Raw genomic sequence first — 22367 nt, 5'->3', positions numbered from 1 at the left:
GACAGGGGGCGACGTTAAAAAATACCGATTCTTTTGACGCGCGGATATGACGTCATATGTTGTGCATCCTAGCAACAAGAGACGGCGCAGGAAAGCGAAAGGAAGCTAATTGCAAATACCGCGCTCCCATTGTAAAGCAGCCACTCGCTTTGATGGTTTTAAAAACCTGACTCTTGCTTCATGGCAGATATAAACTATTCCTGAAAAGGCGATTCACGCATGGCGGATATAAACTATTCCTGAAAAGGCGATTCACGTACATCGAGGCTCAAATTTTAGCCGAGGCGTCTCGCTAGCTCCAAGCGGTAATCATTAGCTGCACTTCACGACCATTGGGATTTTCGGATATGTATGCCACGTTTGGGGTACACGCTTACAAGTGAAAGACATGCGACATATTGGAATGGCCGTCCATGTCATCTGGAGTTGGCTCATGATGTAGTTAGGGTAACGGTCGCCACACTACGGGGCTTAGAAGTGGTGGGACTCCCTGAGGCTCGATGACCACTTGAGTGCAGACCCCTACACTTGGCTTGACATGTTTAGCCTGATGGCGAATTGCTGTAACTGGCTGAAACGCTGGCGACAGCCGGCCAGGTAAGACATTTTACGGAGGAATTTTAATACTGTTTTACTGTGTTGTTAATGTGCCTGAGCTAACGGGGTTAAAAAAAAGATCTAATCAGCCTTTTAGTAGTTCCTCCATCGAGTGTCAAAGCCTTACAGATGGCCTATGTCATCATCTATTACGGTACAATACACAAATTTTGCTTATATAAATATAACAATCGAACTACCTACTAAATGGAAACTCATAAAATAAATGTACTCTATAAATAATTTACTAGATTAATATATTAATTACTGCGCAACTGTCCTAACTGTAGATGGGGATTGGTTAAAGGGAGAAACAGAACCTAATTAATTTAATTTCGTAATAAAAAGTATGTAATGTGCACTTTCTTTACAGATTTATAACCGATTCAAGTCACGGATTGCATATTTTTTTCTGTCAGCAAACAAAAAAAACTTTATTATTATTTTTTTTTGCAAAGCCAATGCTTAATTAGTCGATACTAACATAATTGGTATCACAATATAATACACCCTACACTGGTTGCCAATCAGTCGTAGGGCAGACAAAGACAACCATTTGAAATGACGACCTGCAGAGACAGCTATTTCCCATTATTTTTGAAAAATAAGACAAAACAAAACTAATCGTAAAAGTCCAAGTGTCCATTTCAACTTTTGTGGATTACCATGACCCGGATGGTTGAGTTTCTATGCTACAAAACAAAAATCATTTAAAAAAAATATTGGGCCAAAAGAAATGCTCTTCTCTATGGTAGTTTGATTTTGTTGTGTAACCAACAGTGAGGAAGAATAATAATGTCAAGGTAAACGTTTGCGCACAACCCACGTGCTAAATGTGAGGCTACTGAGCCTGTGGATTTAGTCAGAAATCCTTATCTAATCCTACACTTGGGTCTGTTGAGCAAGTCTCTCGCTGTTGACACCTCAGTACAAGGTGTTGGTTACATAGAATGTGAAGGGTTATGTGGTCGCAGGTAGCGAGTGCTTATTTTGTCGGCTTTCCTTGTGCTTGTGTTCGCATCTCGAGGCTTCTCTGCTGAAAGTCGTATGGCTGTAGTGGACCGTTAGATGGATTATTAGATGGATTAAGCGCTTGATGTCTGTTCATCCCAAGTATCGAAGTTAAGTATGGACTAAAGAAATAAATGCATGTAGGTCGCATGTGATTACCATCACCACGGGTACATTCCGATTGTCCTCTGAATGTGCCCTGTTCATCTTTGCCACTTCACGAGTACGTTAGATGAGCAATATGGAGCTATAAATAATAAACAGTTAGGGCTAACAGTGTGTTCATTTCAAAATTATGAATGAATAGTTGAACAGATGATGATAGTATGATACTTACTATGTCATTCACTCCACTCAACCCATTTTAATGGTTATCTCACTGGCTTATCTGTATTTTAATGTATGACTATTAAGTCCGGCATGGATTTCTCACAGTTCACCTTACGAGTCCGTATACACTGTACAGTAATCCCTCAAATATCGCGGTTAATGTAGACCAGACATGGCCGCGATAATCAAAAAATCGCCAAGTGGGGTCACCCCTATTATAACTTTTTTTGTTTCTTTTAGTGCCGAGTCCTAGTAGCTAGAGTGGCTTCCGCTTAAAAGTTTCAGCGTGGATTTTCACATTTTTATGAACTGTAAAAAAAAAATCTTCAGTGTTTTCAAGTTTCAGCATGGATTTTCATTTTTATAGACGTAAAAAAAATCGCAAAGTATTGAATTTACGATAAGTGAAGACGCGATAATCGAGGGATTACTGTAAATGTGAGAGTTTTGAGAATAAAAAGTATTCATATTTCTCATCCTGTAGAAAAGTGACTTTGGTAATGGTAGGACTGGATAACGCAGGAAAAACCGCTACAGTACGAGGAATCCAAGGAGGTTTGGACATTGTTTACTATGTGTGTTAGAGTATTTGCTCAAAAACATTCTTTGCTAACATTTGACTTTGTTTTGCAGAGAATCCCCAGGATGTTGCTCCTACTGTGGGGTTTTCAAAGGTTGACTTAAATCAAGGAAAATTTGAGGTCACAATCTTTGATCTGGGTGGTGGGAAGAGGATCCGTGGTATTTGGAAAAATTACTACTCCGAGTCGCACGGTGTGGTGTTTGTGGTAGACTCCAGCGACGTGCAGCGCATTCAAGAAACACGGGAGACAATGGCAGAGGTTCTGCAGCACCCACGTATCGCTGGGAAGCCAGTGCTTGTGTGAGTATAACAGAATTTATGATTTTTTTTCAAGGGCTCTGTAGATAAAGTTGACTTGTACATTTAATTTTTTTCAGAGATTTCCATGGTAAAATTTGGGGTAGCGGTGGCGCAATTCTTATCATTTGCATGCATTTGTATGTTACATCAGCGCAATCACCCAAATATTTAGGATCATATTGACGTAAAAAAATGTTTTTTTTCCTCATTTCATGGACGTAAAGATTTTCTCATAGACACTCATCCTTGTGGAGAAGCTCGTAGTCTGACGATCAATTGTCACTACTCATCCCCATTCAAAAAGGTTTTGGATTTTTATTCACGTTTAAGAATCCATCACTGCGTCACATGAATTGAGTGCTGAGAAATAACTGTGCTTAAATCATGTGTTTTTTTTAAATTAAAAACATAAAATGACGGTGTATTTCTTTTAAAAACCTGCAGGTAATTTTCCTGTGAGGGTGTTCTCTATGCAAAAGGTCATTATTCTCAGGAAATGATGGTAGTACTGTGATAAACTGTTTTTTTCTTTAATGGTATTCAGTGAGAGTTCAAACTGCCTGTCACGCTGCCTTCAGGTGAATGTGAAATAATAATGCAGTTGCACTGAGAAGATTTCGTGTGCGGTCGATTGGTCGCCGTCTTTTGGTCAACAGTCTTTTGGTCGTCGGTTTTTGGTCGCCGGTCTTTTGGTCGCCTGTTGTCGCGGTCCGGGCGACCAAATGACCAGCGACCAAAAGACCGGCGACAAAACAAGGTAAAACAACACGGTCTACGCATCAATAAAAGCCAACAATGGCCATGAGCAGTTTCACTGAGCCGACGTGTGAGTGTATAAGAGGTTGTATGTACATGCGTTGTCCCTTTTAAGAAGCTACGTCAGTCAGGGTCTTAACAAGTTCTCCAACAAAAAACAATAAAAGTCCGGTAAATTTGGAGCTTTTCTTTAGCCTAATAATTACTAGGGCAATAAGTATGACTAAATAGTAATTTGCAGTTTGTATTTAGGGAATTTGAGCAACGATTTAAATGGTAATTATCAATAACCTTCCGGGCGACCAAAAGACCGGCGACCAAAAGATCGGCGACCAAAAGACCGGCGACCAATCGACCGTGTACCTAGGATTTAGAGGTGGCCAGATGTAGTCAACGGTGGCCACCATTTTTTTCATACAGCAAAAGCAGGTAGTGGAACATTGCCATTTTGTAAATTTTGTCTCTGCTTCCAGACTCGCCAACAAACAGGATCAGGAAGGAGCTCTGGCAGAAGCAGAAATCATTGAAAACCTGTCGTTAGAGAAGCTTGTTAATGAAAACAAGTGTCTCTGTCAGATTGTAAGTGTTTTTGTACCTGTTTGCTGAGAGATATGAAGACTGTTGAGATTTACTCTGAGCTGCGTCGTTTCTACAAAATAACAGCGAGCTTAGTTTGGCTCCCTCGCCGCGCTCCGACTTGACAGCGCTAATGGAATGCATTCTTTTCGTTTTCCAGGAGCCGTGCTCTGCCGTCATGGGTTACGGCAAAAAGTTTGACAAATCCATCAAAAGGGGTTTGGGCTGGCTGCTCAACAACATCGCCAAAGATTATGAGGCCATCACTGAGCGTGTGCAGAAAGACACAGCGGAACAACGTGCTCAAGAAGAGCAGGATAAAAAGGAAAGGGCAGAAAGAGTCCGCTTGATAAGAGAAGAGAGGTACGGCAAGATAAATTGTATATAATGGACTCTTAACCTGGCCGAGAATGGAAGACTATTTGTCTTGTTTTTCGACAAGCAAAGCGTAATGAAATCTTTTTTATCACTTCAGGGTAAACACTTGAACTCATTTCACCCCAGCAGCGTTTTATTTTGTGTAACTAACATCCTACCCTCAGGCGTTTGTAAGAAGATGCCAAAAGGTTAATCATTTTTTTCCCCCCAGAGAGCGGCAAGAGCGGGAGGAGGCAGAACGCGAGGGCAAGCAGAGCTGCGAAGAGGATCCTGATGAAGGAAACATGGCCAACCCCTTCCAGCCAATTGAAAATGTCATCAACGAGGTGCGAAACCACGACCAGACATTAATCCCGGTGCTATGTGATTGCCAGCGTAACCCATTTTTTTTTCTTCTGTCATAAATTGAATTCAGAGTGGGGATAACAAAAATGTGAGAAGGCAACACGAGCTGCAGGAGTGCACAATCAACAGTCTTAAGGAAGACAGCGACAATGAAGAGGAGAATTATCAAGAGATGGATGAGGCAAGACAAACACCGGATAACTCCGGCTCAAGTAAGTGCCTTCGGAGCCTCTGACACGGTTTAGAACTTTAGATGGTACTCGGACGACTCGCTGAAAGACGTTTGGCCGACGGACGTTTGGCCGACGGACGTTTGGCCGACGGACAGTTCGCCGACGGACAGTTCGCCGACGGACAGTTCGCCGAACGGATGTTTTCGCCGAAACGGGATTCGCACGCTCGCCCTGCCCCCGGATCGTGTGTGTACATGTTTTTCAACCTCGGCCCGCGGGCCATATATGGCCCGTTACAGATAACATTCATTTAGGAATAACAAGGGCATGTACTGCCCCCCGCTGGACATATTTCTAAATACAAGTACGTACTACAATGTGCTGCCAATTTTTTTATTTTATCCTTGCGTTTAAAGTAGTAGCCATTTGGACACGCAATGTAATTTATCAAAGCTGGGGATTGATGTCTGACACTGAGAAAAAACAAGACTAGAAGACTTATGTGAAATTCTAAGTGCCTTGGACAGACTAGAGGGCTTAGAGAACAATACCTGAACATGCCATGGAACACACTTTTACTTCGTTTAATTTTAAATAATTTTCCATTATTTTAGGACATATATATTCAAAATGATTTGCTGAGAACCTTAATTCAAAGATTAATCTCAACGTTTTCTATGCTGGTGTAAATTTTCTGGAGTAGGATTTCTGTATTTACAATTTCATTACAGTAGTACTTACTGTTACTACTACTTTATTTTCTCTATTTCTTCTGTCACGTACTGTTCTGCGTGATTTCCAAATGGCTACTACTTTAAAGTACATGCCCTTGTTATTCCTAAATGAATGTTATCTGTAACGGGCCGTATATGGCCCGCGGGCCGAGGTTGAAAAACATGTACACACACGATCTGGGGGCGGGGCGAGCGCGTGAATCACGTTTCGGCAAAACGTCCGTTCGACGAACTGTCCGTCGGCCAAACGTCTTTCGGCGAATCGTCCGGTCACGGGTTTAGATGGTTACATGTCACCACGAGGGGCGCACCGTGGTTGAATTTTAAAAAAAGGCATTAAGCTGAAGGCAGTGGACAATTTTGATAGCCATTTGCCAAAGCTGCATATCATCATCATCATAATAAAAAGTTATCAATACAGTCTTTACTATAACTAAACAGGGCAGAACTTTTTATGCATTTAGCCCGCTGCTCGGGCAATCCACCGATTTTCACTTTTCTATTATTTGTATTTTTTTTATTTTATTTATTTATTTTTGCTCATAAAATTTTTAGTTCATTAAAAATATGAAAATCCATGCTGAAACTCGTAAGCGGAAGCCATTCTTGCTACTAGGACTCAACACTGATGGAAAATAAATACATAAATAAATAAATAAAAAAGGTAGTTTTAATAGGGGTGACCCTACTTTGCATTTTTTTTATTATCGCGGCCATGTCTGGTCTACATTAACCGTGATTTTCGAGGGATTACTGTACTCCTATTTGTATAGACACAAAAAATATGAGTAAGTAGTTAAAAATAATTCATGAATTTTTATCGAAGGACAACCAATATAAATTCAAGTCACACCACTCAGTCAATGAGGAATGGCTTTAACATGAATAAAATAATCTTTCAAATCATTCATAACATTTGAAAGTTGAAATTCAACTATGGCTGTTTTAGCATTGGACGCATTTAGACAAAACAGATGACATAACTAAATTATAAGTCAAGGTATTGCAGAAAAAGAAATTAGATAGCTAACTATAAATGACATGCTTTGAATTAAAAACAAAAGTTCCCCGATAATTTCAGATTTATTATGCCAATTTTCCTCATAGGCATGGCCACTCAGCACAGCAAGAAAAAGGTGAGAAAATTGTACCTAAAGAGGAAACACCGCGTGGACCCATTAAATACCGAGGAGGGGCAAGGAGAGAGACCAACGCCTCCACCCCTTCCAGGTTTGTCATTTTCACTTTGCTTGTCTATTTACTTTTAGTGATGTGATATATATTTTTCCCTTTGCTTTACATTATATAGTGGTGCCTTTAGCCAAGCTTTTGAAATAAATGACCGTATCGGCCAAATTGTCTTCCGTTATGGCATTTCCCGCATGTCAAGTCTAATTTGTGTGCATATAAGCCGTACCCTCGATTCAGTCATTTTTTGGGGGGCGACAAATACGCCATATATGCAAGAAAATAGGGTACTCTTTCACTACTAAATTTGATTATAATGTCATTAATCCTCTCCGAGAATAACTAAACCTTTTTCTTTCGCATATAAAGCACATAATTCAGAGGCACAATGAATTTGTCGTGTGCGGTCGTTTGGTTGCCGGTCTTTTGGTCGCCCCGACCACGACAACGGGCGACCAAAAGACCGGCGACCAAAAGACCGACGACCAAAAGACCGGCGACAAAACAAGGTAAAACAACACGGTCTACGCATCAATAAAAGCCAACAATGGCCATGAGCAGTTTCACTGAACCGACGTGTGAGTGTATGAGTTTGTATGTACATGTGTTGTCCCTTTTAAGAAGTTACGTCAGTCAGGGTCTTAACAAGTTCTCCAAAAAAAAACAATAAAAGTCCGGGAAATTTTGGAGCTTTTCTTTAGCCTAATAATTAATAGGGCATTAAGTATGACTAAATAGTAATTCACAGTTTGCATTTAGGGAATTTGAGCAACGATTTAAATGGTAATTATCACTTACCTTCCGGGCGACCAAAAGACCGGCGACCAAAAGATCGGCGACCAAAAGACCGGCGACCAATCGACAGTGTACCGAATTTGTTGTTTACTCTTGATTGGCGCAAATTAATGGTAACTTCTATCGTCGAACAAAGGACGGTTCAAGTCTTCTGCCTGTAACTCGTCATTGTCAGATTGATTAGAGGAACAATGTGTGTTCTGTAATATTTTACACGAATGTACATACAATACAATTGTAAAATTTATGGTGCAATTGAATAAGTTCAAACTCACGACACACCAATGTGCTGCTAATGTCCAACTGCCTTTTTCTCTATTTTAGTTGGATGGGCTTCACCTAAAGTTTCTAGGCTGCCCAAACTAGAGCCTCTGTGGGACTCAAAGCCCTCTGGTAAAAACAGTCGTGCCTGGATTCCAATTAATTTTTCTTTCTTATGCAACTCCCATCTAACTTCATGCTTGCAAACTATGAATCATGTCGTTTTTTTCCATTTGTTCTCATGCACTAATATTGACAAGTGTTTTCTCTTTAGAGTAATAATTGGAGGGCTGTTGTTGTCATTGTAGGCGACGTTTCAGCTTGGCACTGCCGAGGAAACACTGAAGCCGTGCTTTAACTCTTAATCATCGACAGCGTTGAGCTTGATCATCTCTAACAACTTGTCGGTTTTAACAACCATCCTCCCATCTTCATACAGCACCTTCACCCTTTTATCATTTTTTTTCTGTAATGTGATGCATGGGTTTAATTCATTTGGAATGAACTGACTTTGTAGTAATTTAGCCAAACCCTTCTCTTCCACTCCACAGAGTTTTACAAGAAGCCACTCCCACCTGTTGCAAATAAGCTACAACCTAACAGTGACACCCATGATGTGTTTTTTTAAGCTCATTAACTGATTGAGCCCCCCCAATCACGGCTCTCCCCTTTTGCTTTCTGTCCAAAGCAAGCGGAGTTTAAACAGCACCCTGCATCACATCCGGGAACGAACAAGCTGCGAGCGTGGAAGTGCGACGTAAAAGACAAAAGGAGCATCACGGAGAAGGATTCTCTGTTAAGACGCCATACAACTGTGGTTTCACAGACTACAAAAATACTCGTTTACTATACAAATGTTTTTACTGTATGTTTTTATCATGTTATTAAACAAAGTGGACACACCTCTAATTGTATCTTTTTTTTTCATTCATTCATCTTTCATACCGCCCATCCTCGAAAGGGTTGCGGGGGTTGCTGGAGACTAACCCAGCTGTCTTCGGGCGAAAGGCAGACTACACCCTAAACTGGTCGCCAGTCAGTCGTAAGGCACACAGAGAGAGACAAACGACCATGCGCACTCCCAGTTATACTGCCACCAGCGGGAATTGAGCCCGCACCAAAGTCAGGTGAGTGATACAAGTTCTACTCATGGGACTTGGGAAATGGGAAATTGCCAAAAGTATTTTCTTCCAAAAAATCACTATACTATGGTCAAGCAAAGAAACTGCTTTTCATTTTATTTTGCAGTGTTACTTAGCCATAGTTGCAAACAAACCATTTCTGTAACTTCAAGAGCGACAGACAACTTTTTTGGCCTGTAATTTTTCTTGGCTAATTTCTATGTGAACGGTTCTCACCAATCTATGCCTTGTTTTTGGTTTAGCCCGCGAGCCTGTTTTTAGGGAAGCAGCCACTGAAACTAAAATCCATGACTATAAATCATTTAGATTACTACACATTGTACTAAACTCATTTTCCAAAATAGTTTTTAGCTTGTGTCTTTAGTGACATTGATACAATGCGTTTTGTCACTAATTGCTTTCAACTTCCTCATGATCTCAACCATGTTAAATAACTACAAAGAGTTTAAATCCATCGACGCATCCTTCATAAATAGAAATTACTAACTACACTTCATACTTTAAGGAATCTGTCCCTGCCACTTGCACTCATATTTTGGGGGGGTGATTCTCTTGTCGGGCGGCCAGGCAGTTGAGTGGTTAGCGCGTCGGCCTCACAGTGGGGGACCTGGGTTCAAATCCAGATCGATCCACCTGTGTGGAGTTTGCATCTTCTCCCCCGGCCTGCGTGGGTTTTCTTTGGGTACTCTGGTTTCCTCCCACATTCCAAAGACATGTATGGTAGGTTGATTGGACACTCGAAATTGCCCCTAGGTATGAGTGTGAGCGTGAATGGCTGTTTGTCTCCTTTTGCCCTGCGATTGGCTGGCCACCATTTCAGGGTGTCCTACGCCTTGGGCCCAAAGTCAGCTGGGATAGGCTCTAGCGCCCTCTGCAATCCCAGTGAGGAAAAAGCGTTACTCGGACGTTTGGTCGAAAGATGTTTGGTCCCCGGACGTTTGGTCGAACGGACGTTTGGTCGAACGGACGTTTGGTAGAACGGACGTTTGGTCGCCGGGTTGTTACTATTGAAATCAGCTCTCAAAATTATAATCACGAGAGAGAGAGAGTTTAATATCTAAATATCTAATATCAAAATATCAACAGTAAACTCTGTCATAATTTGACAGCGAGCGAACCTGGCGACCAAACGTTCGTTCTACCAAACGTCCGTTCTGCCAAACGTCCGGTCGACCAAACGTCCGGTCGACCAAACGTCCGGGGACCAAACGTCTTTCGACGAAACGTCCGGTCACAGGGAAAAAGCGGTTCAGAAAATGAGATGAGATGGAGATTCTTTTGTCATTTTCTTTTCAAAAAGCGAAAAGTTCCACCCGCAAAATTCATTCCCCTATTCTACTCCATCCCCGCTATTTTTGCATGTTAGCTCATTTTCCAACTTCATTCAGCCTACTGCCATGGACATTTCCAAAGCCATCTGTCCGCTCTCCGCTTGCCAACTTGACCTCTCCCCGCTACTCCAGTTGAAAGCTACCACCTTGCCTCTGGCCCCCATAACATCATCCAATCAGTTTTCTGTGCTGGCATTGTTCCCGCAGCATGCAAAAAACAATCCATAACAGTGATATTGAAAAAAAAAAAAAAAACAGGTTTGCATCTTCTCATCTCCAGTCTCTTATTTCTTTTGAAAATCTTGGAAAAGACTCCAACCACTCCAACCTGATTCCTAATATTTTACAAAACACTGCTCCCTGCACAAGGACGCATTTTTCTGACCAAATCACTCCAATCCTGCAGGAACTCCACTGTGCAATATACTGTATTCAATACAAAATATTGATTTGCACTTTCAAGGCCATCAACAACCTGGCTCCACTTTACCTCGCAGTCTTTCTTCAAATTCCAATTCCCTTACGCTTTTTCAGGTTTTCATTCTCCCGTCCGTCCATCTTGTTGTTCTTCCTGTCCAGTTGTCTGCAGTGGAAGGACGACCATTTTTTTTTAGCCGTTCTGCCCCTCATCTTTTTTAACTCGATACTTTCGGACCTGGGAAACAACAGATTTGTTAGGTCACTTTAAATTCAAATTTAAGACACAGACTGCCCTCCCAATTTAGCATTTTAAATTGATGTTTTTTTCTGTTTGTTTTCTTAAGTACTTTATGTATGTGATCTAGACTATTCAGGTCAATTTTGTACTCAACTTTAATACTTTCCCATTCCACATTTTTTTCCTTTTTGAGACTTAACCATCATGCAAAAAGATAAGAAACCATAACTGTAACTTCTCTCAAAAGAAGAGAGTCAATATGTAACATTTATGATACAATGGAGCTCAAATTCAAAGCAGTGTGCCCACTTTAAAAAAATCCCCCATCGAGCAACATTGTCAAATCGACAATGTCTTATTACGTCATGGGTTCCTTGCGTAATCCATCCTTTGATACTAACCGTATCTATTCTCATTTTCTACCTTCTAGCAATACATTTGATTGTTGTCATTAAGGATTTAAGTGTTGCCTGTTTGGTTAGCATCGATCTGAGGGTGCCCGATTCTTACCGCCGGCTGATATCGAGTTGTCTGCCAGAAAATCATTCAGATCATTGATGTTTGCTTTCCTAAACATGTTCCAACATAAAGATAGCGCAAATGCCCGCAGCATGTGTTTACTGAGTTTCCCTAGTGGAAAAAAGCCACCAAGAAAGGAGCTTGGATATTTATTTTGTACTGACTAAAAAGGTCATCCATGATATGTCCAAAGCATATGATTGAATGTATTGATTGCAGCTTTTAGAGCTGCATAGGGGGGAGTGAGTGTGTTGTGCTACAAACACTGCCAAAGGCCGGCTCAAAATACAACCAAGAATGCGCTGTCTCTGGTGTTTTATTTATTTATTTATTGATTATTAATTTTAAATAAGATTTATGGCCAAATATGCATTGACTACACAATGTGTGTGCTCTTTATTCCAAATTTGATTTAATAAATATGCCAATAGAGTAGTAAATAATAATAATAATAATAATAATAATTATAACAATAACAATAATAATAATGATGATGATGATGATGATGATAATGATGGTGATGGTGATGATGACATTATTATTATTAATTATAACAATAATAATAATGATGATGATGATACTAATATTATTATTATTAATTATAACAATAATAATGATGATAATAATGATGATGATGATGATGGTGATGATGATAATATTATTATTATTAATTATAACAATAATAATAATGATAATATTATTATTAATTATAACAATAATAATGATGATAATAATGATGTTGATGATGATAATGATGGTGATGATGATGATAATATTGTTATTAATTATAATAATAATGATGATGATGATAATAATGATGATGATAATAATATTATTAATAATAATAATAATAACGATAATAATATATCATAGGTAATAATAGAGAAATTATTTGAAAAACCTATTTCTTGTTTTTGATTACTTTTATTACTGAGGATATATGTACTTAAAAAAAAATATTTCCTTTCTAGATGCAGTTATTTCTATTTGCCAATAGGGGGCAATCCATTCCTAGGAATTACATGCACACTTTGTGTGACCGCTTACGCGAATGAAAAAAATGTGCTCAGATCACCACCATCAAGGGCTTGCTGGTCATTCCATGGGAACTTGGATGACCCTCCCAGAAAACTTTATTTGCCAGAGTAGATTTTGTGTAGGGTTGTTGGTCATTGTAATGGTGAAATCTCCAGCCCGGTGTAATTTCAGTGTGATGACTGATTGTCAAACATTACTGTCAAGAACCTGTTGATATTGAGTGATGTTCAATCAGTCCTCATTTTACATAATATTCCTAATACCAGGACTAGTGGCATTGCCACAGACCACCATGGAAAAAACACCAAATCTACCGTGGGCAGTGTTTTTCATTGAATGCAGTGTTATCTCTTCCCCATGAATACCACCCCCTGTTATCCAACACCTCAGTTCACAGTTTCACAGTGCATCTGTACCTTGATCAAGTTCGTTAGTGGCATTTATACGGAAGAAAATGGCTTTTTATGTGCCAGATGTGCTAAATTTTTGTTGATGATGGGTCTGTGGGTTGACAATTCTCGCTGTCCTTCTTTACGGGCATCTTCTGGCCTTAACAAGAATGGTCTTTGTAGTCTTCCATGTCTTCGCTATGTTCCTAACAGTGGAAACTGACATCTGAAATCTCTGAGATTGTTTTTTTTAGTCTTCCCAAAATCCTGATGATGAATATTCTTTTTTTTTTTTGCATCTGAGAGCTGTTTTGAGACCCCCTAGGTTGCCACAGAAACATAACACGCAATTGATGATCCTCACACCGAGTGAATTAGAAATCAAAATAATGGAAAGTTTTCCTTTTCACAGTTATGTGGATATAATTGCGTTGTTGTCATAACTGATTGACGTCGTAGTCATGCTTGATGCCTAAACTATCTTCCATTTAAACATAGTCTGTACATGTTTTCTTATTTGAAATTTTCAGCAGTAGTGTCACCTCTCTTTTACAACAGAATTTCCCAAATATTTAGCAGCTAGCCAATAGCAGTGGATCAGCTGATAATCATTAGTTGCAGCGATTCACACCTTTTTTTGCACAATTATGCTTGACAAAAAGAACACATGAATATTCAAATTGCCATGAATTACTGTGCTTATATAGCTGCGACATAAAAAATAATCAATAATAACCTCATACAATTTAAATATTATTTTGGAAAATAGCCATATTTTACTCACCAAAAATCTTTTTTAACTGTACACAATATCCATCCTCCTTTCCTCCTTCTTTTCTATCGCCATCGAAGCTAATGCTAATGTCGAGCCTGTCCTGTCGTCTTTCTGGCATACATTTTTATTCGATTTAGTGCTGAAAATGTTCGTTCCCGCTTGCCTCCTTGGAGTTGTCCGACCCTTCTTAATGATGTCCAGCTTTTTTTTCTTGAAAAGTCCGTCTTGAAAATAGCTTTGACAGTAAATCTGCAAATAAATTCATTTCTTCTCCTCCTTCAGCCATTGCGGCTTGACAAAACCGCTATCAAATCAACACAACAATATTTTGCTTGTGCAGCTCGCTCCAGATACAGTTTAGTAGCTCTGGCTAGTCCACTCTATCACTAGCCAATCATAGTTGGTGAAAGCGATGACGTATCCCTACGCCTGCGAGAAGGCCTTGGTGTCACCAAATCGAATTCTGATTGGTTAAAGCAACAGTCTTATCGATGCTTGTTTAATGCAGCAGAGCCTGCAGAACTGATTGTGAAGGCCTTGAGGCAGATTTCCGACCCTGGCAACAAATAATGGCTGAAATGTGATAGGTTAAATGCTTCAATATTAAAACACACATCTGGAAGCAGTGCAACCAGGGGGAAAAGCAATGAAAGGAAGCTAACAGACAATTTGGAATTATTTAATAAGTACTCATAGACAAAATACAATTAACATCAGTCTGTGATTCAGATATTTCTTATACCAGCAGAAAAGGCCTTGAAGGCCCTGACGGCACACCACTGCTATATTACAATATTCTGTAATACTGTAAAGAAAAGTCTCAATTAAGTGAATCAGCACGTTCACTGTAGCCCACGCTAATGTTTGTTAGCAACAATACTAGTGATGTGCAAAGTAGGTCCACCCACTGAAAAATATTGGCTGTTAGTGAGTGGTGGAGATCCAGAAAGGCAGGACGAAGAGAGAGAGAGGGATTAGGGTGGAAAGGCAATGAGAGATATGAGAGAGTTAGGAATGGAGATAAGGCATAATAAGGTGTTCGAAAGAACAGTGTAAGGAGAAAAAAAGAGGCTGTGAAATCTGGGGAAGAGACATGAGATAAAGGTTAAAAAGTATGATAGGAACCCTACGGTGTCAGGAACTTACTCAGCAAAGGTGGAAGGAGTGAGTGAAAAAAAAGGAAAACTGTAGGGTGTTATCTAGCAGGAGTCTGGTATTATTAAATGGAATTTTTAATATTTGTTCCATTAAATTCTATTATTTTAATGTTAGGTTATTTTTTACTTGGTTATTTATGACTAAGTGGGAATTAAAGCCATGCTCCCTTCATAGATTCAAGCAAGTGAAGCATTACATTGTCAGTGACTCACTCCTCTTGCCTATTGGGATGTAATTACAGTATACTTGCTTTTAGGGAAAAATACTGGTTTCTGCTTTTATTGTGCCATTTATGCTACAACGGTAAGCACAGGAGATATAGTAACAGGAAGGAAGCGAGAGAAGCTATTAATGTTGGGCCTAAAAAGTTGAAAATTGATGGCTTGAACACCTCAATTTAGTAAACCCACACAGGCCGGGGGAGAACAGGCAAACTCCACACAGGTGGACCGACTTGGATTTGAACCCAGATCCGCCACTTGTGAGCCTGACACACTAACCACTCACTCAGCGGGCTGCCCTGGCTTGAACACAGAAACATTTTTTTTTCTTTTAGTATGCTTAGACGCAGGGTTAGCGCCTCGGCCTCATAGTCTGGGTCGAGAGTTTGATCCCAGGTATGTCCTCAATGTGTGGAGTTTGCAAGTTGTCCCCGGGCTTGCGTGGGTTTTCTCCGGGTACTCCAGTTTTCTCCCACATCTCAAAAAACATGATTGAACACTCTAAATTGCCCGTAGCTATGAGTCTGAGCTTGAATGGTTGTCCGTCCCCTTGTGCCCTGCGATTGGCTGGTCATCGATTCAGGGTGTCTGGGATAGGGTTCTGCACCCCCTGCGACCCTTGTGAGGATTAGCGGTTCAGAAAATGAACGAATGCTTGAACACAATTCTAAATTCTCGACTGTGTTCTTTGGTTTGTTGCCAGCATGAATATCTCAAATTTAGCTGTGTGTGTTTTATTATTTATTTGACTTATATTTTTAGCATTAATTTATATCTAGGACTCGATTACTTACGGGCCATGCACATGTCAACTATGCTTTCCATTTTTACCTACTGATTTCATCATGAAAACATTTTGTGAAGCTTTACATCAGTCCCACAACCCTGCGTATCACGACGAATCCAAATTTGACATTGGAAGCGTCGTGTAAAAAGAGGAAAAAAAACGTACCAGTCACTCTTCAGTCTTACTGATAACAGAAGTAGAACTGTAAATCTTCGCAGTGATTGAAAATCAATGTCATGCATGCTGCATGTGGGCAGTGATCACTTGATACTCTGGCTGATGAAAGCTCAGAACTATTGGCACATGGATAGAAGAATCCTTCTGATGTTGATGAGCTGAGGAAAATGACCGCCTAGAAGTGGAGTGAAGATAGCGAAGAATGATTGTTCCCCAAGGGATGAATCAGACACTGTAGGGAGAGCTATTAGGCCCAGAGTAGAGATGTTTTATAGAGTTAGTCGGCACACTTTGGGAGTGACCCTTTGTTTCTGCTGCCACTCAGCAGTAATACTACAGCCCTGGTGAACGTTGCCTCTACTATCAGTTCCATCTACTGTGTGACCCCGTAGTTTTGTCATCTCGTGTGTTTTAAAAAAAAAAAAGTGCTTTTGTAGAGAATATGCATTAAAATGTTCGGGGACACAACTCCCTCATCTCCGATTGCTCATGTTATTCGGGGGTATAGAATGTTACAAGGATTGACAGGAGTGCTCATGTAGACATACACTAGCTGGGGACTGTGAACTCAAGACCTCAGGTGCATGCACGTTGTTTATTGGAGCAGGGTGGTGAGCACAACAGTAGCAGCTATTGATTGTCTCGGCAAATTCTGCATTGAGTGGGCTTCCTGGACACTGTAGTATTAAGCTCTGGACATTGGTACACAATTGTTTTCGGTGGATGGATTTTGTTAAATTGAGCATCCGATTTTTGCCTGTAGTATTTTTTATTTTTTTGGACAGGTCCACTCGTGTGGAGTTTGCATGTTCTTGCGTGGGTTTTTGTCTGGGTACTCCGGTTTCCTCCTACAGTGCAAAGTCATGCACTCTAAATTGCCCCTAGGTATGAGTGTGAGTGTGAATGTGAATGGTTGTTTGTCTCATTGTCCCCTGCGATTGGCTCGCCATCAATTCAGGGTGTCCCCCTGCCTCTGGCATGAAGTCAGCTGGGATGGGATCTAGCACCCCCGCGACCTTAGTGAGGATGATGTTTTTGGAATGTAGGAGGAAACCGGAGTTCCCGGATACAACCCACACAGGCCCGGGGAGAACATGCAAACTCCACACAGTTGGACATGATCTGGATTTGAACCCAGGACCCCAGAGCTATAAGGCCGACGCGCTAACCACACACTCCAACGGGCCCCAAGTTGTGATTTAAGAGTCGTATAACTACTCTTAGAGGTACAGTCTTCCCTCGATTATCGCGAATTCACTACTTTGCGATTTTTTTCTTCTATTATTATTATTTTTTTAAAGATACATTTTTTTAGGTTCATAAAAATGTGAAAATCCACTTGTTGGTGGAAGCCAGTCTTGCTACTAGGACTCAGCACTGATTTTTTTTTAAAAACTTCATAAGAATGTGAAAATCCACTACTAGGACTCAACACTGAAGGAAAAAAAAGGTAGTTATAATAGTTATAATACTACTTTGCGATTTTTCGATACATGTCTGGTCTACATGTGTGATCAGAATTGTTGCATTTGAAGACACATTAGATGTGTGTGCATATTGATGTGTGGGAAGACGGCATGAGGCCTTCAGATATGGATGTATAATCCCTTTTAGCAGTCGTGATGAATTGTAACATTGTATCTTTTGGCTCGTTGTTTTTGAGTTATTCACCGCCTAGTTGCCTATCCATTTACAGTATGCTCAATTCAATGACTGCTATGTCATTATCCAGTCATTTGGACTCAAGCTGTTTGATGGAAGTCTTACTGTCCCCGCTTTCCATCTTTTATTCTCCGTTGGCAAGACAACCTGTGGGATGCATCAACTGCAAGGATATAAATGGATGGCTGAAATGATGGTCATTACAGGCAATGCTAGAGAAGAATGTTCCATAAACCTCAAGACGCAATCTGTCTGCAGAATCATATTCAAACATTGAAGTGACATCTGTAGTAGCATGCATTCTTGAGTATCTGTGCTCACGCAAAAGAGGCTCTTTAAAGTCGCACTATCACCTCAGAAAGTACTTTTTTGATAGATTTGGCTTCACTCAGCTACAACCAGCAGTCCTTTTCATTGTGAAATTAACCCAAAAAAGTTCAAAATACAGTTACAATCCCCTTTTGTTTCTGGCCAGAAAGCCAGTATCGTTACAGGACAGGAAGTGATGCAACGCAAGGTCAGCTTCTTCGTGAACTGTGCCCTCTTTTGTTTAGTTCCATTAGTGTCGCGGTCAGCGGTATATTTGTTGTTTTTTTTCCTCCAAGAAAACCAATTTATCCCAAAAATGGTTAATGAATGTTGCGTATGAAATTGCTCCAACACGAATACTGCCGATATAAGCATTTATTTATTTGTCACTGACCAATGAGTGAGTTGAGCGAATGGAGCGCATAGAAGGAAGTGGAGCATCCGCGAAGCAGCCCATTCTATTCCTTTCATCAAATTATTTTGCTGATGGCTACTTTGTCCAAGAAACAAATAACGTGTTGCCAACCAAACGTTGTTAACGTTGACATGGGAACCGGAAGAATAAGGCTTTAGCCAGCCTCGCCCAAAGAGTCTACTCTATACTTATTAATTTTCCATCTCTGCTGGTTCCAGATTCCCCTTAAATATTTGCTTTCAAGTACGTAGAGGCAAAAGTTACATAAATATGCGTGATTTTAAAGTTAGCAAAACACTCACAGAAGCTCCACATGTGCAATTAGAGGCTTTTTACAATAATTTCCTGCACCCTTTATCACTCAAATGCCTTTCCTTGCAGACACACACACAATGCACAATAGGACAATAGGTATCCAGCTAAGTAAGCATTTGCCTTGGTACCAGAATCTTGACTGTTATGAAGAATAGATTCAATGAAAAGTGAATGTAGGGAAAGAACTAAGTTCACTTGACCTCAATATATTTCCCTTCAGCTTTTGAAAATTGCTTCTGCATGGGGCCTTCTACTTGATATCTCTTTGCCCATCACTAAAGGCCCGTCGAGCCTCCTCCTCACAGCCACTACTGCACATGTGCCGAGTCAGCAGCTGTCGCCGAAAAAGGAAAGCAAGCCAGAACATGACAGGCAATCTGTGACGCTTGTCATGTTGCAATAGAGGCAAAGTCCAGTTGAGTGGCAAAGTCGCCCAGTAGGTAAACAGACTGTTGTCTCAATTTATTTCAGTTTCTCGCCCGCCACAGTGTCCTTGAGCAATTGTCAAACATAAAAAAGACAGGCTAAGAGAAAGAGTGTGTTTTTCATTTTTATTTTTCAATTTTTAAATTAAGCTTCAGGCTGCCTATGTCTGTGTGGGTTTTTTTTCCGGGCACCTCAGTTTCCTCCCACATTCCAAAATATGGCACTCGGACGTTTCGTCGAAAGACGTTTGGTCCCCGGACGTTTGGTCGACCGGACGTTTGGTAGAACGGACTCTCTCTGTCTCTGTCATGATTATAATTTTGAGAGAAAGAGATTACCTGGTTGCTCGCTAATAGGTTTATTAATAGATATACTTTAATAAAAGGAGAGACATCGTTGACATAATCCAGCGATAACTTGAAAGTGAGAATCAGTCCTGCCTCGCCCTCGCGACATTCTGAAGAAAGGCATCCTCCTCTGTTCATTTAGTCGCACATAATCAAAACACTTAAGGTTATCTGATTCAAACAATTGCCTAAGCTAACCGAATAACACAATTAAGGTCAAAAAACAACTGCAACAACAATTGCATATCAGGTCGGAAACCAAAAACAACTACGTAAGAATTTGCACAAGTAAGCATAATAATTTCCATAAAAGGTGAACCGAGCGACAGTATTTTGAAACAATATGCGAGTATTTTTGGAAGTTGATTCGATTATCGCCATCTGCCGGAATCCAAGTCAAAGCAATTTAAGAGTCCTTCACAGATCTTCATTGCGAACTCAGATCAACAGTCCTCAGCCCCGAACTTGGTGATCTGTCAGGTCAATAGTCCTAAAAACAATTAAATGTCCTCGGAGCCAGCACCAGGGGGGGAAGTGTCCTTGTTATACTGAGCTTTCGTCTGCTTATAATGATTAATGCATCACATATACATATAATGATTTATATTCCACACATACATATAATGATTAATATGCACATATATAATAATATCCCAGAATAACCCCAACACTCGCTTTCAACAGTAAACTCTCTGTCTCTCTCTCTCATAATTTGACAGCGAGCGAACCCGGCGACCAAACGTCCGGGGACCAAACGTCTTTCGACGAAACGTCCGGTCACGCAAAATATGCGTGGTGGGCTGGTTGAGCACTTTAAATTGGTTGCTCATCTCCTTTGAGCCCTTAGATTGGCTGACAACCAATTCAGGGTTTCCCCCACCTGGGATTTGCTCCGGCGCTCCTGCAGTGGTACGGAAAATGAATGAATGTTATCATCAAATATAATTTGAACATTTTTTTTCTTGCCGTCCTGGCACTTTTGTGGACGCCCCATCTGCGTTTTTGGGCCTTATGGATCGCACGGGCCTGTCACAACTCCTGCAAGAATAAACTAGAACGCGATGTCACGTCAGTAACGCAATATTTTTTTCTGTTAGACCAAACAAACACTCGCGATTTAACTTCTGCAAATATTGAAAAATAATGTCGCTTGTATGGAAAGGCCACCTGAAATGAGCAGGATGTTTTCAAGGAAATGTGTATATTGGTTGTGGCGTTGTAAAACTGCGCTGCCCCTACTGCATGGGAGGAATACCACATTGTTTTCATGCGGAATTGCCGTGTGCCGTTTTCTATTGATTTGCTCAGATGGTCACTGTGTAAACAGCCCAAAGTAGAACTAATTTCAACATAGTTGTTTAATCCTCTTTTTTTGCGTAGGTTTCATGGTTAGTTGTAGACAAAAACATCTCTTGGTACTTCTGCTTGATCACATGTTTGTTTTATTAATACATTAATGTGGTTTGCTAAACTAATTTATACTATACTATCGGACACACTTGTCTGTTTTCCATTCTTAAGAAATCCATCACATATCCGTTTATCTTGTAAAGAACACTGATTTGGGAGCATCAGCAAGGGTGGCTTTTGTACTCCCACAATTCAACACCACTTGTCAGGCCTCTTTAAGTGGATTGAGTAGCGACGTGGCTGCTCGGCCATTGTTGTTGAGACAGCTGTAGTAATTGCATTTTCTCTCTTTTAGTCCCTATCTATACACAACAGCAGCTTACACCTTCAAACGTCATCTGCGTCTTACCGAAAAGAACAAAAGGCCGACACTCACACACACACAGAGACAATGTCCAGCTCTACGTGCGGTCAGCCATCAAAATGTGTCATCACACTGCTGCTGGCTTAGCCTATAATAAGATGCTCTCACTCTGAATTCACACTAAAACAGGGCTCAGTGTAAAGTAATATAAAGAATTCAGAAAACTGCATATTGACTTCAGCCTCATTTCTCATCTCATTTTCTGAACCGCTGTATCCTCACTAGGGTCGTGGGGGGTCCTGGAGCCAATCCCAGCTGTCTCCGGGCCAGAGGCGATTCACACCCTGAATCGGTGGCCAGCCAATCGCAGGGCACAAGCAGACGGACAACCATTCGCACTCACCCATACCTAGGGGCAATTTAGAGTGTCCAATCAGCCTACCAATCATGTTTCTGGAATGTGGGAGGAAACCGGAGTACCCGGAGGAAACCCATGCAGGCCCGGCGAGAACATGCAAACTCCACACAGGTGGACCGACCTGGACTTGAACCCAGGGCCCCAGAGCTGTGAGACCAACGCGTTAACCACTCACTCCACTGGGTAGCCCTCACTTCAGCCTGATCAATTTATTATTGGATCACTAAACTTTCGAGACCTGGTAGCTAGTGGAACTGTGACAACAATGGCTTTGCTGCTTTTAGTACTAATGTGATACAGGGCAACCCCCCCAACATATAAATACAAGGCCCCAAATTTGAATAGACATCGTTTCTTGATGTTTTTTCACAATCTTAAAAAAACTGCAGCATAACCTACAAGATTTTTGTTCAGAATATCCATTCATTCATATTTCATACCGCGCATCCTCGTAAGGGTTGCGGGGCTTGCTGGAGCAGTATTCACAATCATACCGCCACCAGTGGGAATTGAGCCCGCGCCTGCCCGCACCGAAGTAA

At 40.7% G+C, this 22367-nt stretch overlaps 1 protein-coding gene across 8 annotated transcripts; it reads left to right on the top strand.

The window, feature by feature from the left end:
* The first annotated feature begins 66 nt into the window (after positions 1–66).
* On the top strand, positions 67–8929 carry arl13b (ADP-ribosylation factor-like 13b). 8 transcript variants are annotated; one of them, XM_077612078.1, is made up of 11 exons: positions 67–597; positions 2423–2493; positions 2572–2821; positions 4051–4156; positions 4314–4516; positions 4743–4857; positions 4947–5088; positions 6891–7013; positions 8091–8159; positions 8336–8430; positions 8579–8929. In XM_077612078.1, exons 1-10 carry the CDS (start codon positions 539–541, stop codon positions 8383–8385), a joined length of 1188 nt encoding a protein of 395 aa, XP_077468204.1. In that variant the 5' UTR covers positions 67–538; the 3' UTR covers positions 8386–8430; positions 8579–8929. The 8 variants fall into 8 exon arrangements, with proteins under 8 accessions (XP_077468204.1, XP_077468214.1, XP_077468188.1 ...); XM_077612088.1 differs by lacking the exon at positions 8336–8430 and having other exon boundaries at positions 8716–8929; XM_077612062.1 differs by lacking the exon at positions 8336–8430.
* Positions 8930–22367: the final 13438 nt, after the last annotated feature.

This window comes from Stigmatopora argus, chromosome 1 (genome assembly GCF_051989625.1).
Source record: "Stigmatopora argus isolate UIUO_Sarg chromosome 1, RoL_Sarg_1.0, whole genome shotgun sequence".
NCBI classification, from domain to species: domain Eukaryota; kingdom Metazoa; phylum Chordata; class Actinopteri; order Syngnathiformes; family Syngnathidae; genus Stigmatopora; species Stigmatopora argus.
This window is presented reverse-complemented; position numbering and strand designations above follow the sequence as displayed.

What these genes read in the sequence shown, in the direction of transcription:
- arl13b (XM_077612045.1), top strand. Translation starts at nt 539, where the DNA reads ATGTTTAGCCTGATGGCGAATTGCTGTAACTGGCTGAAACGCTGGCGA. An exon ending in CGCTGGCGACAGCCGGCCAG is followed by an intron (nt 598 to 2,422) that starts GTAAGACATTTT and finishes CTCATCCTGTAG; the next exon opens with AAAAGTGACTTTGGTAATGG. An exon ending in GCTGGGAAGCCAGTGCTTGT is followed by an intron (nt 2,822 to 4,050) that starts GTGAGTATAACA and finishes CTCTGCTTCCAG; the next exon opens with ACTCGCCAACAAACAGGATC.